The 22,274-nt window shown below is 38.0% G+C and overlaps 1 protein-coding gene across 1 annotated transcript in view; it reads right to left on the bottom strand.

The window, feature by feature from the left end:
- Positions 1-448: 448 nt before the first annotated feature.
- mctp2a (multiple C2 domains, transmembrane 2a) overlaps positions 449-22,274 on the bottom strand; it is a 71,842-nt gene continuing 50,016 nt past the window's right edge. Inside the window, exons 19-23 of the mRNA XM_022679733.2 lie at positions 20,307-20,348; positions 12,222-12,331; positions 9,206-9,315; positions 7,610-7,707; positions 449-2,284 (exon numbers count right to left, since the gene is read on the bottom strand). Coding sequence (XP_022535454.2) covers positions 2,225-2,284; positions 7,610-7,707; positions 9,206-9,315; positions 12,222-12,331; positions 20,307-20,348 — 420 coding nt within the window. The 3' untranslated portion in view covers positions 449-2,224. The remainder of the gene's footprint in view (positions 2,285-7,609; positions 7,708-9,205; positions 9,316-12,221; positions 12,332-20,306; positions 20,349-22,274) is intronic.

Raw genomic sequence — 22,274 nt, 5'->3', positions numbered from 1 at the left:
TAGAGAGCCATTAGGCACTGGAGGTGATTTTAATGAAAATGGGAGACTCTAAGTGCAGGCAATGGAGAGCATATTCTCTCTCTCTCTCTCTCTCTCCCTCTCCCCCCCCCTCTCCCTCTCTCACTGTCTCGCGTGCTCTGTCTCTCTGTCTAGAGAGATGAGCTCTCATCTGGACCTTGTTATTGTGATAGAACAACAAAAGCAGTGCATTAGCCTGCTGCTCTGGACACGCAGGGGTCTTTGATGTGTTTCTCAGCGAGCGGGGTGCAGCCATGGCCACAGTCCTTCACTAAAGCAGGGGTGGGCTGGCTAATCACACAGGCTCACAGCGCGCTACTGTGTTTACACACAGAAAGGATCCTCCACGGCTAATGGAGCGCCGAGGACGTAAGCAATGGAGGAAAAAAAAAAAACACACTCAAGAAGTCAAACCATTAGTTAGCGGTAACATTTTTTAGATGTGTATTTTCACATTTTCACATTGTGCAAATACCTGAAACATATAGATAGAAGCAGGGTAACATCTTACAATTCCTTTCAATCCATACATAAGTATAATATAAGTGTAGTAAATAGGGGGGAGCTAGACACAACCACGTATCTTTTAGATGCAATTTAGCCAAGCAATAATGACCCACACGTAGAAGCTCTAATTGAGTCCTTCCAGTGAATAATCATAGATATATAGACAATATTTTGTTTTGGGATTGAGACACAACCACATATGTTTTAATGTTTGAAAAAAAAAAAATCAAGATTATTAATAATATTGTAAGATAAGCAACCTTCACATACATGTAGTAGCATAAAATAACAGTATAATATATAAATATATTTACATGATATCCATAGGAGGACTTGTAAGTGTGATTGTAATAATGTGAATGTATGGTTTGGATAACAACCTCATTATACCTTTGACAAAAACAAAACAAAAAAAAAAAACATATGGAAACATCGCCAGAGGCTTTCCCATTACTAAAAATACAATAAATAAAATAAAACACGATTAAACATGAACAAAAAACTCATACATAGATATGTTGATGTCACACTGATAAATAATATTCAATGAAAGTGTAAAAAAACTTTCCAAACAAGAATTTGAGCAGTAATTTATACTCCGTCTGAATGTAGTCACTGTATTTACATTGAGAAAAGTTTACCCAATTAACCTGTTACTGTGTTTCCCACCATTTATTTATATATATAAATAAATATAATATATCTATAAGCCTGGATATCTCTCACAGTAAATAGTGTATGTGAATAAAATAATAAAGCAGATGAGTAAAAAACATAACTGAGATATATAAAAAAACTTATCGTAACAATTTAACTTGTTATGGCACAACGTATTTATATCTTATGTCTTTTGTCTTTGTTACTTTTATTAAAACTTCATGTATGTAAACTTCATTCCCAATGTTTGTGCCTCACTTACCCCTATTATGTCAAATAAAATGGTTACATTGTCACATATCAATAATTTGACTAACATTTGTAAGTGCTTCGACCTGATTACACAGGCCAGAAAAGAAGTACAATACTTTCTACATATATACTGTATAATAAATATGTCTACATATGAGCATATATAATGTTCATCTTAGATTTAGAATCCATTGCCTAGTGTAATTTGGGATTACACCTATGATATTTTTTTGTGTGTTGATAACTTTCTTAATGAGAGATTTCTCTGTATGGACGGAAATATTTTAAAAAATCAGAAGACAGCAACATCTGCTTATAAAAGTATCTGGATAGATGTGGAGATAATCGATATTAGAAAATACTGTACACACATATAACTACACACAATTCTATTTGTGTGTTTAAAAAAAATTGTTGCTTAGCAGCTATGGCCAAATGTTAACAAAGAATGTTGTTTGTCAGAAGCTTGCAGCTTTAACATACCACGAGCAGTGTGTGGGATTTTTGGTTTGTTTGTTTCAGTCTGTGAATGTGTAACAGATCCTTGTGTTGCCCTACAAGTCACTGAGAAGCACACACACACAAACATACACACTCTGAGCCAGGGGAAAGGCTGGCAGCAGCCTCACCCCAAGGGGTAGACGAGGTCCAATATGGGGGCAGAGGAGGAGGTAGGGGACTCCACTTGACTGCCCCTGGAAGTGAGATGGGGGCAGTCTGGCCTGAACAAGAGAGCACCACTTTCAACCGCCGCCTTTCATCCCGAAAGTCTCTGCTGGGGCTCTGGGCGCTAGCGCTTCTTCTTCTGCGCGCTCTGGGTGCCAGCCGTTCTCAGCTCGCTGTACTGCACCTGTAAAAACAAACAGCGCTTTGGTGGGAGGCAGGTAATCGGAGCTGAGGCCTGGCGCACAGTAATGGCTCCCATGAGGAGAGCCGGTTGCAGGGGGAAAGCAGAGGCGGGCACGCCTGTAATGAATCATTTTTTAAACACAGGAGCAGAGGGGATTAATCACAGGGAGGAAGGATTTGAAAAGCCAAGGGTTCCTCACCGATGCAGCAGCAAACACACACCGCCCCCACCCCCCCTCCCGAAGCAACATCTCCAGCACCGGCACCGGTCAACGAACTATATCGGATGCAGATGTGCGCCGGTTCAGCGGCCCTGCCGAAAGGTCGCCGTAATCCTTGCGAGTTTTGTCCTTCCCAAGGAAACTTTTTGCGCTAGCCTAATTATAGCAGCTCGTAGGCAGGAGTTTGCGTCTGGGCTGCTGGAGCTGCTTTGACCACTCTGGGCTTCTCGGTTATGGATGATCACGCGCTTCTTCTAGTCTCACCGAACGCACGACTCGCTTTTCACTTTCATCATAGGGACCTTCAGCTCCGACCTCTGCTCCCCCGCCTCCTTTAAGCAGCGCTCCATCGAGCCTCCACCGCCTGCGTCACACACATACTCTCTCTCTCTCTCTGCAGGTTTCCGTTACTTTCCCACACAGGAGAACTAATCACTTAACTTTAACTACAATTTACTTTAAAATGCATGCAGAACATTATAGTAAACATGAGTTTTTGGTTAGACATTTCGTACCTTAAACTTCTATGCTATGGTGTTGCCCTCAGGCAACAAAACACGTTTTTGCTTATTATACTGTCCATTTAATGTTTTGTTAATTTTTTATATATATAATTTTATTACCATTTTTTTTCCCCCATTTTCTCCCCAATTTACACGGCCAATTACCCAACCCACTCATTAGGACTCCCCTATCACTAATAATGCCTCAACACCAGGAGGGTGAAGACTAGCACATGCCTCCTCCGATACATGTGAAGTCAGCCACCGCCTTTTTCCAAACTGTTGATGCAGCGTTATTAAGTAGCGTCACAGCGACTCAGTTGTGATGCATCAGCTCACAGACGCCTTGTGCTGGTCAACATCACCCTTTAGAGTGATGTGGGGTGAGAGGGCCATTTACACACCCAGAGAGAGCAAGGCCAATTGTGCTCTCGCAGGGCTCCGGTAGCCGATTGCAAGCTACATGAACAGGATTCGAACTGTCGATCTCCTGATCATAGTGGCAGAACTCAGAGCCCGCTTTATGTTCTTTTTCTTTTTTATATGTCACAAAATACACAGCTCTGTCCAGTACAATTAGGAGTAGATGTGTGTTGTTTTCATTTACTAACTAAATTTGTGTTTTTCTTTTGTTGCCTCATTACACAATTAGACTACTTTAGTTAGGGGAATAATACTAAAGCAGTTTTTTAGAGGGTTAAGGCTCAGTTTCTAAGAAGTGCAGAAAGCTTGATTGTGTTCTCATAACCACAGAACTTGCCAAGCCAAACATGGCATGCCATAAGTCATGGCATTGCAGTATGTAAAATAATGACAAAGTGTTACCTCAGGGGACCTCAGGGGATGGCTTGGGAACACCAACACCTGTATAAAATGTATAAGGTGTTGCAATCTGTGTTGTAAGTGAGGATAACTACTGACAATAGTGTGATATAGCCACATGGCCAGGTAGCATAAATGATCAGATGTAATGTAATGATTGTGACTGGTGACATCTGGCTAGACCTGTCTATGTAAACAGATAAGCTACTTTAGGAGAAATCACTACTCCACAATTCAATACAGGAATTCAATACATTCTATACTAGTTCCTATCCCATGATGTTTGCAGTGTCAGTGTAGTGATAATGTATTAATTTAAAAGTAGTAATAGTTAATGAATAACAGGTCTAAATAGGGCTGAGAGGTTAATAAAATTAATTTTAATCGACTTGATCAAATTACTGATTTAATGCAATTTTCAAAATGGGATTATGGAGATTGAACATCTTTACATACAGAAGCTGATATAGAGGGAATCTCAGTAGATAGGCTTGTGCTTCTGTTAGAAACTTGTAAAGAACTCTTTTATGTGTTAGTGATTTTCATATTTTGCACATTTTCTTTAATAAAATATAAGAAGGTTATGTTTGCACCGTCTTCAATATAAAAACTGCATTTAAGGTTGAAGGGGGATGCTTAGTCTTTGTAAAGAAAAAAAAATGAAATAAAAATTTAGAAATCAAATGTGAAGGAAACAATAGCTTGCACATCACTTTAAATTGTGCTGAATAAAATCTGAAATTATGTAAGAAAAAAAATGGAATCGTAACCGAGAATTGAGAACTGAATATCGTGAATTATATCAGTATTATAATTTTTTTTTTTTTTACAATATCGCCCAGCTCTAGGTCTAAAAACCTTAATATAAATCTCTAATCAAAACTGACCCTAGATTAATATTATTACAGCTAATCTATTACAACAAGTATCTACTTGGTTCAGATGAATAAAAAAAAATCACTTTGCACTCCTACATATATCCTCAATACACACCATGTGCAGCATTAATATACAAAAAAGGAAAGGAAAAGAAAAAGATTCGAAATTCACTTGATAAGGGCTCAAGCATGAAAGTCACAAAACTGCTTTTCTTGTTTGTTTCCCCCGACAAAACAATAACCTGGTGGTGTGCTGTAAGGTAACGGAGCGCACACTAATTACCAGGCCCTGATTATGAGAATGGAAAGATGGAGCGAGGGGGAACAAAGATGATGGCGGCTGCATCAGAACATGAAACCGGCCTCAGAACTGACAGATGCTTCTTATTTTAGGACAGAGGAGCTGCCTTCAGAAGTCCAGTTTTGAGGCTTCGCGTTTGAAGAACGGCACAGGCACTAATTGCCAAGTCATTTCAAAAAAACGCGAGACAGGAGTCAATTTGAGCTTTTGTAATGCACCGTTTATTTGGGCGATCTGCAACGTTTCTGAGCTGCAGGTTTGAAAATACTCAATTTGCACATGTGCCTTTTCCCTCTTTTAGTGACAGAAAGAGCACCCACTGATCATGTGTACATTAATACATTAATAAAATGTTTTTGTGTTAGAGAGCTGAAGTGTTCTCTGATACTTTTTGAATCATGTTAGAATTCACAGCCAAGATTATTTAATTCATTAATTCCAATCAAATGCACAAAGCTCAAAGATGACGAGAAAGTAGATAATCCATTTATGAAAGGACACTTTAAATGGCTTGAAACTTTTAACAATTATTTCTTTCTTCTTATCTTTATATTTATTTATTTGACCAACTGGTGAATACAGGGCCTTTTAAACTTAATACTGGTCTAATTGTCTCACATTAGATCATATCACTGAATGACACAACTTTGGAATCAGTACCATGCCTGATTCTTTTGCCATGTCCCATTGAACCTGAGGAACTCTCCACTGGCCTATATGTGGGATATGCATGTAAGGCCTTGTGCATGGAGTGTGATTGATGTGATTTCTCCCAGACTAGTTTGTATGTTTGCCAGAGTGAAACCTCCTTCACAAGATAACACCTCTCACCTTGCATTCCCAACCCATCCTTTGAGGTAACACTTTATGATCAGTTTACATACTGCTATTCATTGACTCCATTGGCAAGTCAGTGTATTACAGAAGGCCTAAAATGCCCAGTAAACAGCTTTGGCATGAATCAGTATCCTAGCATTAAATCCTTAAAAATTACTCAAGACTTTAAAGCTAATCAGATTTTCAAAAGTTGTGATGATTTATTTAGGTATCCAAAGTTACCCTTAGAAAAAAAACCAACAAGAATAGATTATGCAAAGGGAATAATGCCATGATTTTATGCTAGACACTGTATTAAGCAATTCTGAAATGGTCATTCTGATTTTTGTTTTCCCCAAAATCTTTAGATTTAGGATCGATTACTGGATGTAGATCTCTACGTGACCTATAACAAGTTCACACCCACACATTCCTTCAGGATTTAAACCGCGGAGCGATGCAGAGTTGTGATTCAGGTTAAGCAGCTTCATGCCAGCATTAGTGCTGGCCGATATGGGAGTAATCATATATCACAATATATAATTTTGTATATCCCGATAACGATATATATCATGATATACCACATTAAAGTATGTTTTCAGTTATTCTTCGAAAAATATGACAAAATAATATCACTGATTACTTTTTTTCAACTTTATTTCAAAGTGACATTAAACCTTAAACTAAAACTTTCACAAATGAGAAGCAATATATATGTTTCAAATGAAAACAGATGAGGTAGATGCAGTAGCTAACTTTTTCAAAAGAACAATGCGTCTCCATTGTTCAGCTCTCATGAGTTTAATAACGTAAAGAATATCGCAAACTGGCGTGTCCGTCAAATAACGTAAAGCAGCGTCATGTCGCAAAACCACATTATCAAGCTTTTTTTTGCGAAGATTACTTTATTATCACTTATAAAAAACGAGTTTATGCAAAGTGACCACGCCAATACATTTCATCGTAGCCTACTTTAAATATTTGCATGAATAATTGATGAAAGTACTGTAGAAACGATAGGGACGATAGAAGGTAAGTAGCACGATAGTCACTTTTCTATCGTCCCCACAATATTTATCTTCATATCGCACAGCACTAGCCAGCATTATAATCAAGTCCACTTCACCAGAGTGGCATAGAGCCATTAATCTCCCTGTTACAAGTCAGTGGAACATCAATATGGTTCCAAAGCTTTTATCTTATGTAAAATGCTACATATTTTTGCTTAAAAGTCAATATAGCAACAGTCAAATCAAATCTTATCCCATTTCTGAATTTTATTAATTATACTCTAGAGCACTTTGACTGACTTTACTCTGCCATGGTTAATACTACATCACATATGGCCATAGCACATGCTCACCACTTCCTTAAAACACTCTGCTGGCCCGATGTTACGAGAAACCCTACTCAACCTGTACACGCATGTACACACAGACCCCTGGCCAACCCATGCCCACCCCGAACATTACCAAGCTTTTATTATGGGCACAGAACTCTGATAATCAGAGACGAGGCTGGAGTGATATGACTGAAGACAGATCAGAGTTGACCCCATGTGGGCAGCGGAGCCACTCCTTCAAGACACAGGGTATTCTAATTAGGCAGGGAGGGGGTCTTCTTTAAAGGTGTGATTCTATTAAAATCAAACAAAGCCTGAGGAAATGTCCCTCACAGCACTTGGGAATTCTAGCAGAGCAAATAATGCGGCTTCTTGGGGAATTCCCATCCGGAATTCCTGTTCCCTCCCAGTGTCTCTCCATACATGTAAAAACGAACCCTTACCTTTTGAACATCAGACGGGACCCTCTTGAGGAAATCCAGTAGTTCGTTATTGTCGATTGCATTCGGGTAGATGAGCTTCTTGCTGAATTTTTGAACACCTGTGCAAAAAAGAGAGTGTGTTAATCTCAACCACATCTGTAACTCACAGTGTGTGACATTTTCTACTATAAAACTGCATGATTTTATATTTATAGTTGTATATTTTCACTGTCTTGCAAAAAACAAACAAACTCAAATAGCACATTTATTAGAGAAGTCAAAAACTTTAGTTGGGAATCAGTGAAAATATTTATACTGTTGCATTTCTATTGGTTCATTTATTATGAAATTATAATGCCATATAAAGAACAACTGTCAGATTCACAATACATCAAACAAAGAAAATTGGCCAAAATAGAGATATAAGCATAAGTCCAACATGACAAAACAATATATATATATATATATATATATATATATATATATATATATATATATATATATATTAGGGGTGGGCGATATGGCACTAAAATAATATCACAATATTTCATGGTATTTTTGCGATAACGATACTCTTGGCGATATGACAAAACACTGATTTTTTATTTTTTTGCTGATTTTTTAAGAATACACTACTGCACAATACTAATAATGCACTCCATATATCTCCATATAGTACTGCAGTAAAATTAATGACATTGTCTCTAGTAGATATATTATGGGAAATAAGATCAGTGTTAATTTTTCTTTTGGTAAAAACAGCAAAAATGTTGTACCCTGATGTATTAATTAGGGATGAGTAATATGGCACGATATTTCAGGGTTTAATATCGTTCTCGATATTCAAAAATGTTGCCGATATTATCGTGTACAATGTGATATGGCACACCCCTAATATATATATATATATATATATATATATATATATATATATATATATACATATATATATATATATACATATTTTAAATATACACTGTCATCCAATGTTCGAGATAATATGTGGTAAAATAAGAGCACAAACCTAAACTACAATAATAATAATAATAATAATAATAATAATAATAGCTGTATGTTGTATAAAGTTACACATAATTATGCAGAAATTAATATGCTTCTACTTCTAAAATTCTACCAAAAACTATCCACATATTATAATTTTTTTATTAAAGGTTTAAAAGGTTTAAATACATACATCACTGCAATGCTGTCTGTGTTCTTAAATATATACATTGCAATACTGTATATATGGGCATATATTTTCCATGTTCTCTTTCTCTATCCAGATGTCTTGCGTCTTCAGTGTGAACACTGGAGAAATCTATCATCATAGGTGTGAAACGTTACCTTATAGCGTAGTACCTTGGGGGCACGCACACGAAGAACCTCAGCCGCACTTCCCACCCAAGTGATTATCTTACAGTAGATCAAATTCATGATTCTGATCTGCTGACTTGGGCCGCACAGTGAAAATGAATGACTTTAGTCAGCTGTCAGTAAGCACTGCCTGCTTAAATCATAAGTGACATAGATGACTTAATATTTCCTGCAATAGAGACGGCATGACACTGTCAGTCCCTGTGATGCCCTACTGGAGCTGTTTCTCAGATAACTCACCCCATAATAAGACTATGTAGCGGAAAGGGATGTAGTAGAGTGCAGCAGTAGCAGTGAACAGGACTGCAGAGGCCAGGAAGGACAAGAAGGGCACTGACCAGTTGAATGTGCTGTGAATAATAAAAAAGTTACTTCTTAGTTAAATCTTAGATTATTCAAACATGGACAGAATTTTCAATACAAGTGTTACATTAGCAAGATATATATTATTAAAACAAATTGCACCCAGAAGTGTCTTAATTGTAAAATGTTACCTGGAATAATGAATGATTTAATAATAATAAAAAATGATCAGGAGAATCTCTCGCTATCTTTAAGAAACTCCTGAAGACAGAGCTCTTCAAACAGCACTTACTCTCTTAACACCTCTAACACACTAACTACTTCTAACCTCATTTCCTTCTTCCCCTCCTTTACTCCTCTATCCCATTATTTCCTTTGACCTCCTTTAGGCCCTATATAAAGATGTCTTTTTACCTTTAAACTTCTATTCCTCTTTGTACTTCACTACTGTAAGTCGCTTTGGACAAAAGCGTCAGCTAAATGTAATGTAATGTAATTTAAAATGTTGAATGGTATAGGCAATATATGGTAATATTTATTAAGCTACGCATTTCGAAGACGTGTATAACACAACATGCCAGATGTCTTGGAATGGGGTTGTAGAGGTTCCTAATGGGTTCCTGTGAAAATCTATCAAATAAAGCTTAAAAATGTTTTGGAATGTAGTTGTAGAGGTTCCTAATGGTGTCCTGTGACAATCTATCAAACACAGCTTGAATATTCCTGCAGATATTGAGATAGGGGTGGAGAGTTGAGGGTTGATTGAGTGTTCAAAATCATCTTATAAATTTTTAATCAGGAACAGGCCTGATGTTGTGGCTCAACATGGAGTAGAATCTGTACAGTCAAGGCAAGCCCTGGAGATGTTGATTACAGGATAGTGGATAGTGGTTACAGGACCTTATTAACGTAACTTTGAGCTGCCAAAGTTCCTGTAATGAAGACCTATTTTGTGTGCCATCAAAACTCCACCTCTACTACAAAATCTGCAGTAATATTCAAGCTAAGTGGGATGGATTAAAGCGGCACTATTAGGAAGCTCTACATCTTCAGGTCAAGACATCTTACATGTTGCATTAAGCATGCATTACATTTTACTTCTGTTTGTGGAACTTAATAAATATTGCCCGTAACAATAAGCATTTTTTTTATGGCACTGTCCACCTGTCCAACACTTCTGGCAACTGATCATAAACCACCTAACACCACTACTGAAACAGCCCACCCCCCCATCCCCATCGCTCTGTCTGCTAGGAGACACTTCAAACACAAATCTAAACCAGGAGGAAAACAGGGCACTTTTGGTGGCGCTAACCATCGCCAAAAAAACATCCTAACAAACTGGAAATCAAGAGAAAACATCACAATTAATCAATGGGAAAACTCACTCAAAGATCATATAGAAATGGAACAAATATCAGCATCTACTAAAAACAGAACTCAAGAACACATGAACACATGGTCAGCATTAAACAACCTCTTACATTAGTGACTCCATCAGCTCTCTACACACATCACTCATACACCACTAATACAACCGTTTTAACAATAACCATAAATCTAACACCTGTACCCGAATGTTCCTGTACTCACTCACTCTCGCACACACGCACACGCACACACACTTAGGGCAGATACCTACCTTTACTATCTCTCTCTCTCTGTCTCTTTTCTCTCTACTCTCTCTATCTATTACCACATAACATCAAACAAGAAAATATATATATATATATATATATATATATATCTTCCTTTTCTATTTTTCCATTCTTTTCCTGTAAATATTCAGATATATTTGTTGTTGTTTCCTAATATTTGTATCTTGTTTGCTATAATCTGTTTTTTTTCTCTTCCCCTTTCCTTTTTTCTCTTAAACACTAATAAACAATACAGTTAAATTGGGGGGTGGTGGTGGGCAAAAAAAAAAAAAAAGGCATTTTTTAAAAATAATTTATTCTTCCTGGAAACTTTTACTTTTCTTCTGAAAATCATTGCAATCTGCCACTTCCTTCTGACTGGAACTATTTTTTTTTTTGTTGATCAGTGTTTATTAAGTAGAATGAATTATAATTTAAATATAATAATGTTTAATTGTATATAACCAAATTTTTATTTAGTCAGAGACCAAGAGACAGACCATTGTTTAAGATAAGAGCCAATCAGGTTGATGCTTAAGCATAAGTGTGGAGGAGAATCAGTGTTTGTATTGGGAAAGCCAGCTCGCTGTAGAGATCTGCGCAAGCGAAGTAGCCATAACAAGCTGAAAATCATGTTTTTGTGCATTTTTGAGAAATTTTACAAACTGTTCATAATGTTTTTTGTCAGATTGTATCCGTTTTATAAAATATGTTGTTTAAATGGCAATTAAACCTTTGATTTGGAGTATTTTGGTCTCTCTCCATTCAAACAGAGGCTAGTGAGGGGATGCAAGTGCCATATTGACAAGATGGCTGCAGATTGAACTGATTTGCCTATAATCTGGAGTTGCTTTGATCTTGTCTCAGTCTTGTCTCAGTCTCTTGACACTTTTGGTCTCAGTCTTAAATCAGCTTCTTGTATTAAGTGCTAATTCATGGTCTTGGCTCAAGCTTATTCTGTCCTGGTAATGGTCTTGACTTTAAATCACACTAAGTACACTAAGTGATTTTGTGCTATTTTTTTTCTTAGCTTTAAACTATTATACGTACTGTAGCTTCACAAACGTGAATATACACACTCTGCAATTGCATAAACCTAAAAAAGGCCAGTTACAAGGCTGTTGTGTTTGTATGTGAAGAGGAAAACTTTTTTTAAAGAGTGTTTAAATGTAATTTTACTGCACTTGAATTTCATAGGAAATCCAAGGGGGTCTTTTTATGGCTCACTGGTGTGCCAGTCAAAACATCCCATTATGTGGCTATGTATATAAAACTCTGCGTAGTATGTTTTATCTTGGAAAAAGTTGAGTACTTACTTCTTTACTCTTTCTCCTATGCACGCTACTTCATCTAGAACGTTCTGGACCGTGAGCACAATTTCTTGAACCATATGGATTTTCTCCATCAGGCCTCTTTTCTCCGATTCCTAGAGAAGGGCAAAGGAAAAAAAAAACAGTGATGAGGGACGTGTGGTTGGGGAAACGGGCAGATAAAGAGCAGTTTATTTCCAGTGTGCCATCAGGAGTAATTCATCTACTCAATGGCCTGTAATGAGCTACTGCAACTCCACAGTCTCCTTGGTGTTTGAAAATGAGGCGACTTCCTCTGCACCGTTCTGGTCGGAGCGAGGAGAATTTGAGCTTTTGTCGGCCGCAAACAATAGAAGTACATCACAATCAGAGATTAAGTGGAGAAGGAAAAGAGATGTAAAAATGGCCATCAGCAATCAGGAAACACATCGGGCAGATGGAAGGAGAGAGGGAGCTGAGGAGGATGATGATGATGATGATGATGGAGAACTTGTTATAGGGGGTTCAATCCACTAGTCTCCACTAGGCAAGTGCAGGCTTGTGTTTTCTTCACCCCCCCCCCCCCCCTTTTTCTTTCCTTTTCCTTTTTTCTTAGAGTGCAGGCTAACATGCATCACACTTCTCAGCGCAAGAGCTAACAGTGGGATTGAGTGTGGTGTTGGACTCGGCGGATAAATCTATTACTGCCTGTGATCTTCTGTGAGTGAACTTGCGCTAGTATATCTAATCTCATAATACCGAGCAATGTTTTTACTTAATATGAGTGGGATGGGAAATCCCATTGTCGTTTTTGTATTTGATGCATCACAGAGTATTGGGTTGCGGCGTAATTCAGAGGCAAGGACCAAATGGACTTTCTGAGGCTTAAAAAAACGAGAGAGAGAGAAAAGTCCATTTTACTTAGGGAAGATTGCCAGTATAATCTGAAGTCCAAAGCAGCATGATCACATCAGAGATTCCTCCAGCAATGAAGGCCTGCCGTGGAGCTCTCCAGAGAGGGGGGGTGGGGGTGGAGGGGGGGGGCGCGGAGAGACAGAGACAGAGCCGCAGATAACAGGAGTAATGCAAGCTAAAGAGAGCCAAGAAGCCCCACATCAAAAGGAGGGAATAATGACAGGAATAATGACAGCGAGAGAGAGAGAGAGAGTGAGCGAGAGTCAAAGAGCTGGGAGTCGGGGAGGGGGGTTGGGGGGGGTGCTGTTGGATGGAGGGGCGAATGAGAAGCGTGTGATTGAGGGGAGGATGTGTGGTGTATATGTTTGTGTTTAAAAAGCATCCCTCCCAGACGGCAGACTGAGAAAGGGTCTTTATCGGCGATGCTGAGGCGACCCCCGGGAGACCCCAGTCACCACTCCCTGCTGTCACTCTCCATTCCCCCAGACACACACAGGAAACCGCTCATTCCCACAGTCCACACGCCCTGTCTATGCATGAAGAGGGCAATGGATAATCCAGATCTCTGTGCTTTTTAACCCTTACAGGCCTACAGTTCTACTGCCGTCTTGGTGAGCAAATTATACCTAAGGAAGATGATATATAATCAGAAAGAGAGTTGGGACGGAACAAAAAAAAAAAAAATAATAAAATTAATAATTTGCAATGTGACTTTAATTTAATGTGTAATATGCATCCATTTCTGCATTTCAGGCCTGCAACACATTCCAAAAAATCTAAGTTGGGACAGGATTACCAAGTGATGAAGTGCTTTAGGGTCATTTTGGTTTTTAGAATTGTCCACAAATTTAGGCCTGTCACAATAATTGCAATATCGATTTTATTGTACAATAAATCAACATGACCTCAATCATTTTTGATAATTGTGATATCGTCTACTGTGTTTATTTGTAGGTATTTTAGCCAGTCATGCTTCAATAACTGTGACTCCATAAACACAGTGTGGACTAAAGTAGGTAAAGTAATAAGTAAATAATTCCCAAACGAATTTTGATTAAAGATTAACAACAATTTTGTTGTCTTTAAAACATGTGCGTTTTTATGCTTTTCTGTTTTCATTATGACATTCTTAAAATTACAAAAATATTGTGTATCGCAATAATTTCTGGGACAATATATTTCTAGGATTCAAAAGAATCTTATTGTGACAGGCTTACACACATTCCCTAAAATGCGGGACTATATTTTAAAGTGTTTATTGACTGTTCATCTGTGTTCCTTAGATAGTTATGTAGATATTGCTTGTGTTGACATCATCTGTTTACAAGTATTTTCTGATTTTGGGGTTTGAAAAGCTGTCTGATTGCAAAAACTGCATAATCACACAATAGACAATATTTACATGTGTGAAGTGAAGGCCATTAGACCATGCTTTTGTTATTGTCTGCAATAACTGAGATTTGTAAGGGTTAAAAGCTTTATGTAAGTGAGCTTGTATCTGTCTAAAGTAATAAATAAAAGGGATAAAAAGCACAAGAGAAGCGTATTGAATGCTGTATGTTTGTGTGGACTGTGTTCCCTATCAGTTCATCTCTCCTGGGTTACTTTAGACAGCGGAACTACAGCTGTTTTCAGAGAGCTTTTCAGATACATGCTACTGAGCTCCCTGAAGACTGACTGTATACATAGACACATACATACATACACATACACACATCCTGACTCTCATGTCAATCCACAACCCTCTTTCATATCTTTATCTCGACATTGTTAAGTCCCCATATCATGGTGGGATTTCTCCTAATGGGAGACAGTTAACCTTACTCAGCTAGACTACACATACATACAAGATAAACTGTCATATGGAACTTTTTTGCAAAACGGCAAGGTTACGGAGGAAAAAAGACAGCAATGCTAGGCTTTCATGCTAATGGGGACCAAAGGACTAAAGAGTGAATCATTCACGGGAACTACATGAATAAGCTCTGTGGATTATTGCATTTCATCTTCCAAAACACTCTTGAAGTCTTCCGTTTTTTCCCCCACATGGGCTGCAGATCCCCCATTACTCATTTGATGCTTGTCTCTCTTTTTTTTTCATCTATGTGTATTGCCTTGTGCTCCTTGCAAACTCTTCAGTACTCTTAGAAAACAAAATCAGGAGCAGGCTTCTGAAGAGGAAAAGGATGGGTTTTGGAGGGACAGACGACAAGAGCCATTCATTTCAACTGATTAGAAAATCCGTGTCATTTCGGATGAAATCGCGCAGGCAGGCTTTTAAGGTGGCTGGAAGCAGATTTGATCTGAAGTACAAAGGTAAAAAAAAAAAAATGGAAAAAAACGAAAATATGGTTTCACAGGGACGCTGGGCACGATCAAAAAGCGCCCAAAAAGAGCTTATTTAACATGCCTTTAATTCGAGTAAGTGGAGCCAAATTTGAATATTCATTCAAAGCCAGCGCAAATATTTACAACTCACTTATTCCACACGGAGACTGGAGAGGTGTGCTAAATGAAAGGCACCTGTGTAGTGAGCCCATAAATGCAAAAGCACTACGCAACACAAACGGGTGCGCGGAAACAAACGAGCGGATAAACAAACAGTAGATGTAGTGCTTTCGGAATCAAGGCTACCTCCGTGGTCGGTGTACCTCGGTGAATAAGCCATCAGCATTCTACCCTTGTGTTACATTATGTTGAAGGTGACAGAATGAAAGTGTGTGAAAATGGGTAAAGGGCACTGTGATGGAGCGTGTGTGTCTTTTCATACGTTTTCTAGACACAGATATTCAGACTTTCTGGGGATTTCTATGGGGAACCTACAATGAAAAGCTAAAAATATGGCCGTGACTTCTTTCAGTGCTTTTTATTACAAAAGTGAACATTTTTTTACTGCTATTGCTTTTTGCTTAGCGAGGTTAAGGACAGAGTTAGGGTTAAGGTAAAGCTTAGAAAATGTTTGTTAAACATTGTTACATTTTCACTTAAAACCTTGAAAAACCGTAATAAGTAAATTAAAATAAGTAAAAGATAGCCTCTTGTTTGGTGAAATACTTATTTACTAGATACTTAAAAAAAAAAATAGAATATATTAATAGTTTTAGTGTTGGGAATGCTCTATGAAGATATACTACTACTATGATCCTGTGATGATCTGCTACTCCCTATATGGTGTATTACATAAGTCATCAGCCTTTATAACAATGTTCAATGTTCGATATACAGACATACTGAATATAACTGAATATAATTACATATGAGACATATAGGGCAGTTTCTCATATAGGGAGTTGGAATACACAGTATTTTGAATGGGGAATATGTTTTGTACAATTTTATACAATTGAATTCAACAATTGAAAGTTAAAATGTCTATTACACTCTCTAGTTCCTGACTGCAGTAGAATTTTTAACCCCACCCAATCCCATTTAAGTAAAAAAATAATATTTTGCCAATTGTGTTCTGTCAATTCTGCAAGCTATGATTCACATGATAGTATCATCTTCCTCTCATTCTTATTTCTGGTTGAAAAGTTTCTGTGTTTCTGTGCTCAGTTTCAGATAGACTTTCTCCTAAGACATGTGGGCGGGGTTCAAGTGGTCACACCACCTCGCCTCCTGACTCTACAGCACAAGCAATAGGTTAATGCACAAGTGCAATGAGGAAGTCAGCTTCTATTTCAGCCATCTTATGGTTTCAAACAAAGACAGTGGGAGTGAACAAGGATGTACTGTCCACTCTTACAGTATATACAGTCTAGGGGTCCTATTTTGGCTCACCTGTGTTTTCCGTTGCCAAGGTAGCAATACGCCAGAAATGTACCCAAACACACCTGATTTTGACACCACCACGCCCGTTGGTGTAGATATATTCACAAGCGCCTTTGCTATTTACACAACGAAATTAAGTAAAGAGTTCATGTGAGTGGTTTCCACTGATTTTAACCAGCAGAACATGAACCAAAAAGCAAAACGTTTCCCTAATAGTTCTGTGTTTAACCAGAGATGTAACCTCTACAGCTGCTTGTCAGTGGAGTGAATGGATTAAAAAAAAAAAAAAAAAGATCTGTGATGGATCAGGCTTTATATAGGCAATACTAAGGATATGTTTAGACTTCCAGCCCAAATCCAGGCATATTTTTGGCAAATCAACATGGCTTACAGATTGATTTATGATAGTCTGGACAGCCACACGGACCACATAAAATCAGATTTTTGCTAATCTAATCCAAATAGCATTTTAACAGTTTAACGGAATAGCAGTTTGTGGGAATCCAAGGTTAGCTTCTGACAGACATAACTTCATCACCACAGCAACCCATGCACATACAGTACCAGGCAGGAGAATCAGGAGAAAGATGGATGATCACAAGCCATCAAACCAAGCTGAACTGCTTGAACTTTTGCAACAGTTGTGGCATACAGTTATACAAAAGCAGTGTTTAAGAGGAGAACATGCCAGGATGCATGAAAACTGTGATTTAAAAAAACTGGGTTATTACATCAAATATTGATTTCTGAACTTTTTTGCATTAAAGCTCTAAAAGCTCTGCATCTTTTTTTCTAATTTCAGCCTTTTTCAGCCTCATTTTTATTGGGATTTTGGGAGAAATGCCTATAGTTTATAGAATAAAACAACAGTGTTCATTTTACTCAAACATATACCTATAAATAGCAAAATCAGAGAAACTGATTTAGAAACTGAATTGCTCTCTTAATTTTTCCCAGAGCTGTATATTAAATTGCTTCAGTACATTAATTGCAATGGCTTTTTTTTCACACAGTGTAAAAGTTCAGATGGTTTAATTGTTTACATATTTCAACAATGATATAAGATATAAGAGATATGAGATATAAGAACTGAACATAATTCCTGGACCCCGTATAATGTATAAAAATATATATAAATAATGTACAACTCAGTGTATGTACATGTTTGTGGGTGTTGGGTGTTGTGGTCAGCTCTTTTTCTGGCTCAGCACAGCATGATCCCTCCAACCAGGCCAGACAGCGGGAGGCGAATCAAGGCCTGTGGCCAAACACACAGCAGCCTCCCAGTTACCCAAGACACACAACCAGGGGGTTGTTTTCTCTCTCGCTCTCTCTGATTAAACCAGTTGTCCATGTGCACAATCTAACTGGTACCCAGGGCCAAAGAGAAGTGACTGTGCCTGCTCACATGATTGGTAAGACCCTTTTCCCCCCGGGACAGATTGTGCTCATAGGGCAGGATCTGTTGTGTGTTATTTTTGCTGTAACGTAGCCGCTCCTATCGTCTTTCTTTAGCCTCATTCCTCAGCGTCCGCGCCGCACGGCGGTGCGTTTACAAATTCCCTTCCACTGGGAAAAAAAATTCCCCTAAAAAAAATGTGAATGGTATGCGTAACCTTCTCAGAGGGGATAACCTTTATTCCCATCTTAACCAGAGGACATGGGAGAAAGTATCGCCTTTTGAAGTTATCAAATTTAACACCGATCCTTCTTTAACCCCAAACATTAGCCGTGATGGCTTTGATACACTGTGAAAAGCTACACTGCTTGATCTGCCTCTATGATATCAAATTTAAAAGGCAGAGCTTAGACCCATAACAGGACTTTGAAACACGGCCACTTTAAATTAGAGCAGACAGCTTAAAACAAACATAGACAGCTGCTTAATTAAGTAAATGAAAGGACAGATTTAATTTTCACATAATGTGAAAGGGCTTAGAAAGAAGCATCAGACGCAATAGGAAGGGAAAAAAAAACATTAATTCTGTGGCCTGTATTAAAAAAAATAATACATCTTATCACTGTTCACTGTCAGTAAAAGCTGAACTGGTGGCTGTATTTTTTATTTTTTTTACAGCTAAAATCAAATCTAATAAGACAAATGAAACTGATTATTATTGTGGATAACGCATAAAGCTAATATTATTTTCCTGAGCCTTAAACACATACAGGCATTTGCATCTAGTACTCATATAAGCCACATGTAATTGCTATATCATTGCTTTTTCTTTGGGCGCTAAGTCGTTTTCTCCACCCCAGCCCCTTCCCTCCCTCCCTCCCTCCCCCTCCCCAAGATTTATTACAATTGTTTAGCTGCTGGGCATCAGTTAATGTGCTTGCTTGCACACATGCACACACGCATACATGTACACACACACACTCACACACATAATGTATTTCATCCTTGAATTAGCTGCTCAGCTCAGACAGGATTTGGAGGAGAGACCTGTTTTTAACAGAGGGGTTCCTCTCCATAGATGAAGCTAGCCTGCGGTCATCACAACAGAATATATTTAGCACATTATGGATATGAATCCCGGGCCTGTAGCCACACAGCGCCGGGGTCACCGCTCAGAGGCTCGGGGCTCCATACTTCCACGCATCGCCGTCAGAAACCAATAACACATCATCTTCCTATTAACTCATTCCTCTCCAGACCAGACAACACGGGCTAATATGATTAGGAGCCGTATCAGCGACTATAGAGATTTAATCAACACGGCGCTTTTAATGGTTATATGCTTATAACAGTTAAGAGCCTCTTACTACCGCCACAAATGAAACCGCTACCGCTACTGCTACAGCGAAAACAAGCTAAAATTCATCTCTGATGAGAAGCTATTTGCAACTGCGTTAGGATTATTATACAAGGAAAACAAAACCTGTTACAGTTTATTAACCTGGAGGATTAACTACCTTAGGCCCGCAAATGGTTGCTGCCCTTCATATATAAAGGGAACGAGGCACAGTTTATTTGTCGAGTTCAACTAAAGACCAGCCTCCCTATTTAGACACGTCTGGTGTGAAATTTCCACAATGCCTCTATTCCCCAGTGGAAGCTAGACTTCAATTAATGATTCCGTTCTGTGCTTATTTCTGTGTTTCAAAGGAGCGCAGCAAAGCAACCAAATCCATTTGTCGTATGCGGGAGCGTTCCCCGGAGACTGGACTGGAAGTACCAGAGGAAAAATTGTGCTTGCTGAGACAGTCACAGTGCCTGTCCTCATTTCCAGCGTGTTTAACTTGGATGTTGCGAGTTAAACACGGCGACTGGAGGGACGGTAGCACGGACTTGGCGCCGTGCCGCAAGGTCAGACGCTGCAGCTCTGTGAACTCTGAGAAAGCTGTGGTTAATCAAAAAGGGGGGAGGGGTTGGGGGAAAGAAGGGGAAGGAGACGAGATAAAAAAAAAAAAAGAATGAAGTACCTTTTCATCCTCGTCTTCGTCCTCCGCCACGGACATGCTCTCCTGAAAGAAGAGAAGAAGAATGACTTGAGGTGGACATACATATTTGTAGGCAGAAGGAGAATTTTATTATTTTTTTTGTATGTATATATACATAAATTTAAACCTATGGTTTTTAAACAAAGACCTATGGTTTTAAAAAAAAAAAACATCGCTTATATATACACCCCTATTGGGTGAGGCCCGTTGCCAGTAGCAACTACAACTACATTACGGGGTGACCTCGTGTGAAAAGGAAAGGTGAGGGTCTTCCTCACAAGAGTCGTGTCACCGCAGAGCAATCTCATTTCTTCCCAACACACACATACACACACACACACAAATATGCACAAACATACATAGATACACAAAAAAAAACATAGAAAGGGGGAGGGAATGAAAAAAAAAAAAAAAAAAAGAAAAACATTTAATTTGAGTTGCCTGTGCCCGGATCACTTTACATCAAGTCATCGCTGTCGCGCGCCGCGGATGGGATGTGACATTGCCAGGGAGCATTCTGCCGGAGAAAAGGGGTCAGGGCAAGGTGACAGAGGCGCACCCAGACTTTAACATTGCCCTGAGTGCACAGCTCTGCCCACAGCGCTGACATACAGGCCATGAGTTAGGGAGGATGTCGCTCAAAGGATGGGATGCATTGTGGGTAAAGACTAGGGCAACAAACTTCAAAAGCAGTGGAAATGGAGGTCATTCCAACTGCATGAACAATGATAAGCTCGAATAAAACTTTTATGCACATCAATCTATGTCTGAACTGGGTGTGTGGGCCACATTAGAAGTTTGAAGTTAGAAATATTACAAACTTTAACTATAATGTATACACCACTGATCAAAGGTTTTAGAATTCATTCTTTTTTTTTTTTTTGCTTTTCTTTATTTAAATTTTAAGTTTCATTAGTGCAATAGTATATTAAAAAAAGAGGGGATGATTTTTAGCAAACAATTAATTGATTAACAGTTTAGTTGATTAGTTGATTAGTTTTAACTTGCTTTGAGTTTAAAAGTGAATCTCATGAGTCAACAGTAGTGCAACATCACACAGTACTGTACAAAGTTTTCTACACCTGTAAAAATGTTTATTTTTATAAGAGAAACAAGTATTAAATATATATATATATATATAATATATACTGGGTGTCTACTTTTATAGATTTAAGAATATATATATATAGGTTGTCTAATTGGGTGATATTGGTCTGTATGCAGTTGTTCTCTCACTTTCCTGTTTGTTGATCCTCTGTAGTAGATGCACATCGTTTTACATATCATATCCTAGAGAAATCTCACTAGAACTAGAATTGAATTGAACATTTTCTTGGGTGATGGCTGGAGGCATTGAGGAGAAATTTTCTTTTCTTTTTCATATTAGCTGATGAGATCTTAAGTACTGAAGATATGAGCTACCACATCATGTGACTATACTGCTTTACTCTAGTAATATAATAATAAACTTGATTTATATAGCACCTATTATACATAAAAATGCAGCTCAAACAAAAACAACAAAAAATCAATTAAAATTAACACTAATAAAATATAATACTCAAAAACAAATGAATGAAGATTATGATAGAATAATAATACAATCAAATTGAAAGAGATAAAAATAAGATAATAAGGTAATAATAAAATCAGAACAAAATTAAAAACACTTATAATAATACATAAATAATAATAAGAAGGATCTAATTGAAATGTAGAAATAAGAATAAGGTCTAATTTAAAGCTTATGTAAAATATATGTTTTAAATATATTAGCTTTTTCCTAAAAATAATAACAGAGGTTGCCTGACGAATATTTATCCGTAAAGTTTTCCAGATTTTTGACATATAAAAACAGAAAGACGCTTCTCCACTCTTTGAGACCATACGGTGGATCTGAAGGAGTCTATCAGTTTATGATCTTAAGACACGATTTAAAACATATTCAAT

Source organism: Astyanax mexicanus, chromosome 9 (assembly GCF_023375975.1).
Source record: "Astyanax mexicanus isolate ESR-SI-001 chromosome 9, AstMex3_surface, whole genome shotgun sequence".
Classification (NCBI taxonomy): Eukaryota; Metazoa; Chordata; class Actinopteri; order Characiformes; family Acestrorhamphidae; genus Astyanax; species Astyanax mexicanus.
This window is presented reverse-complemented; position numbering and strand designations above follow the sequence as displayed.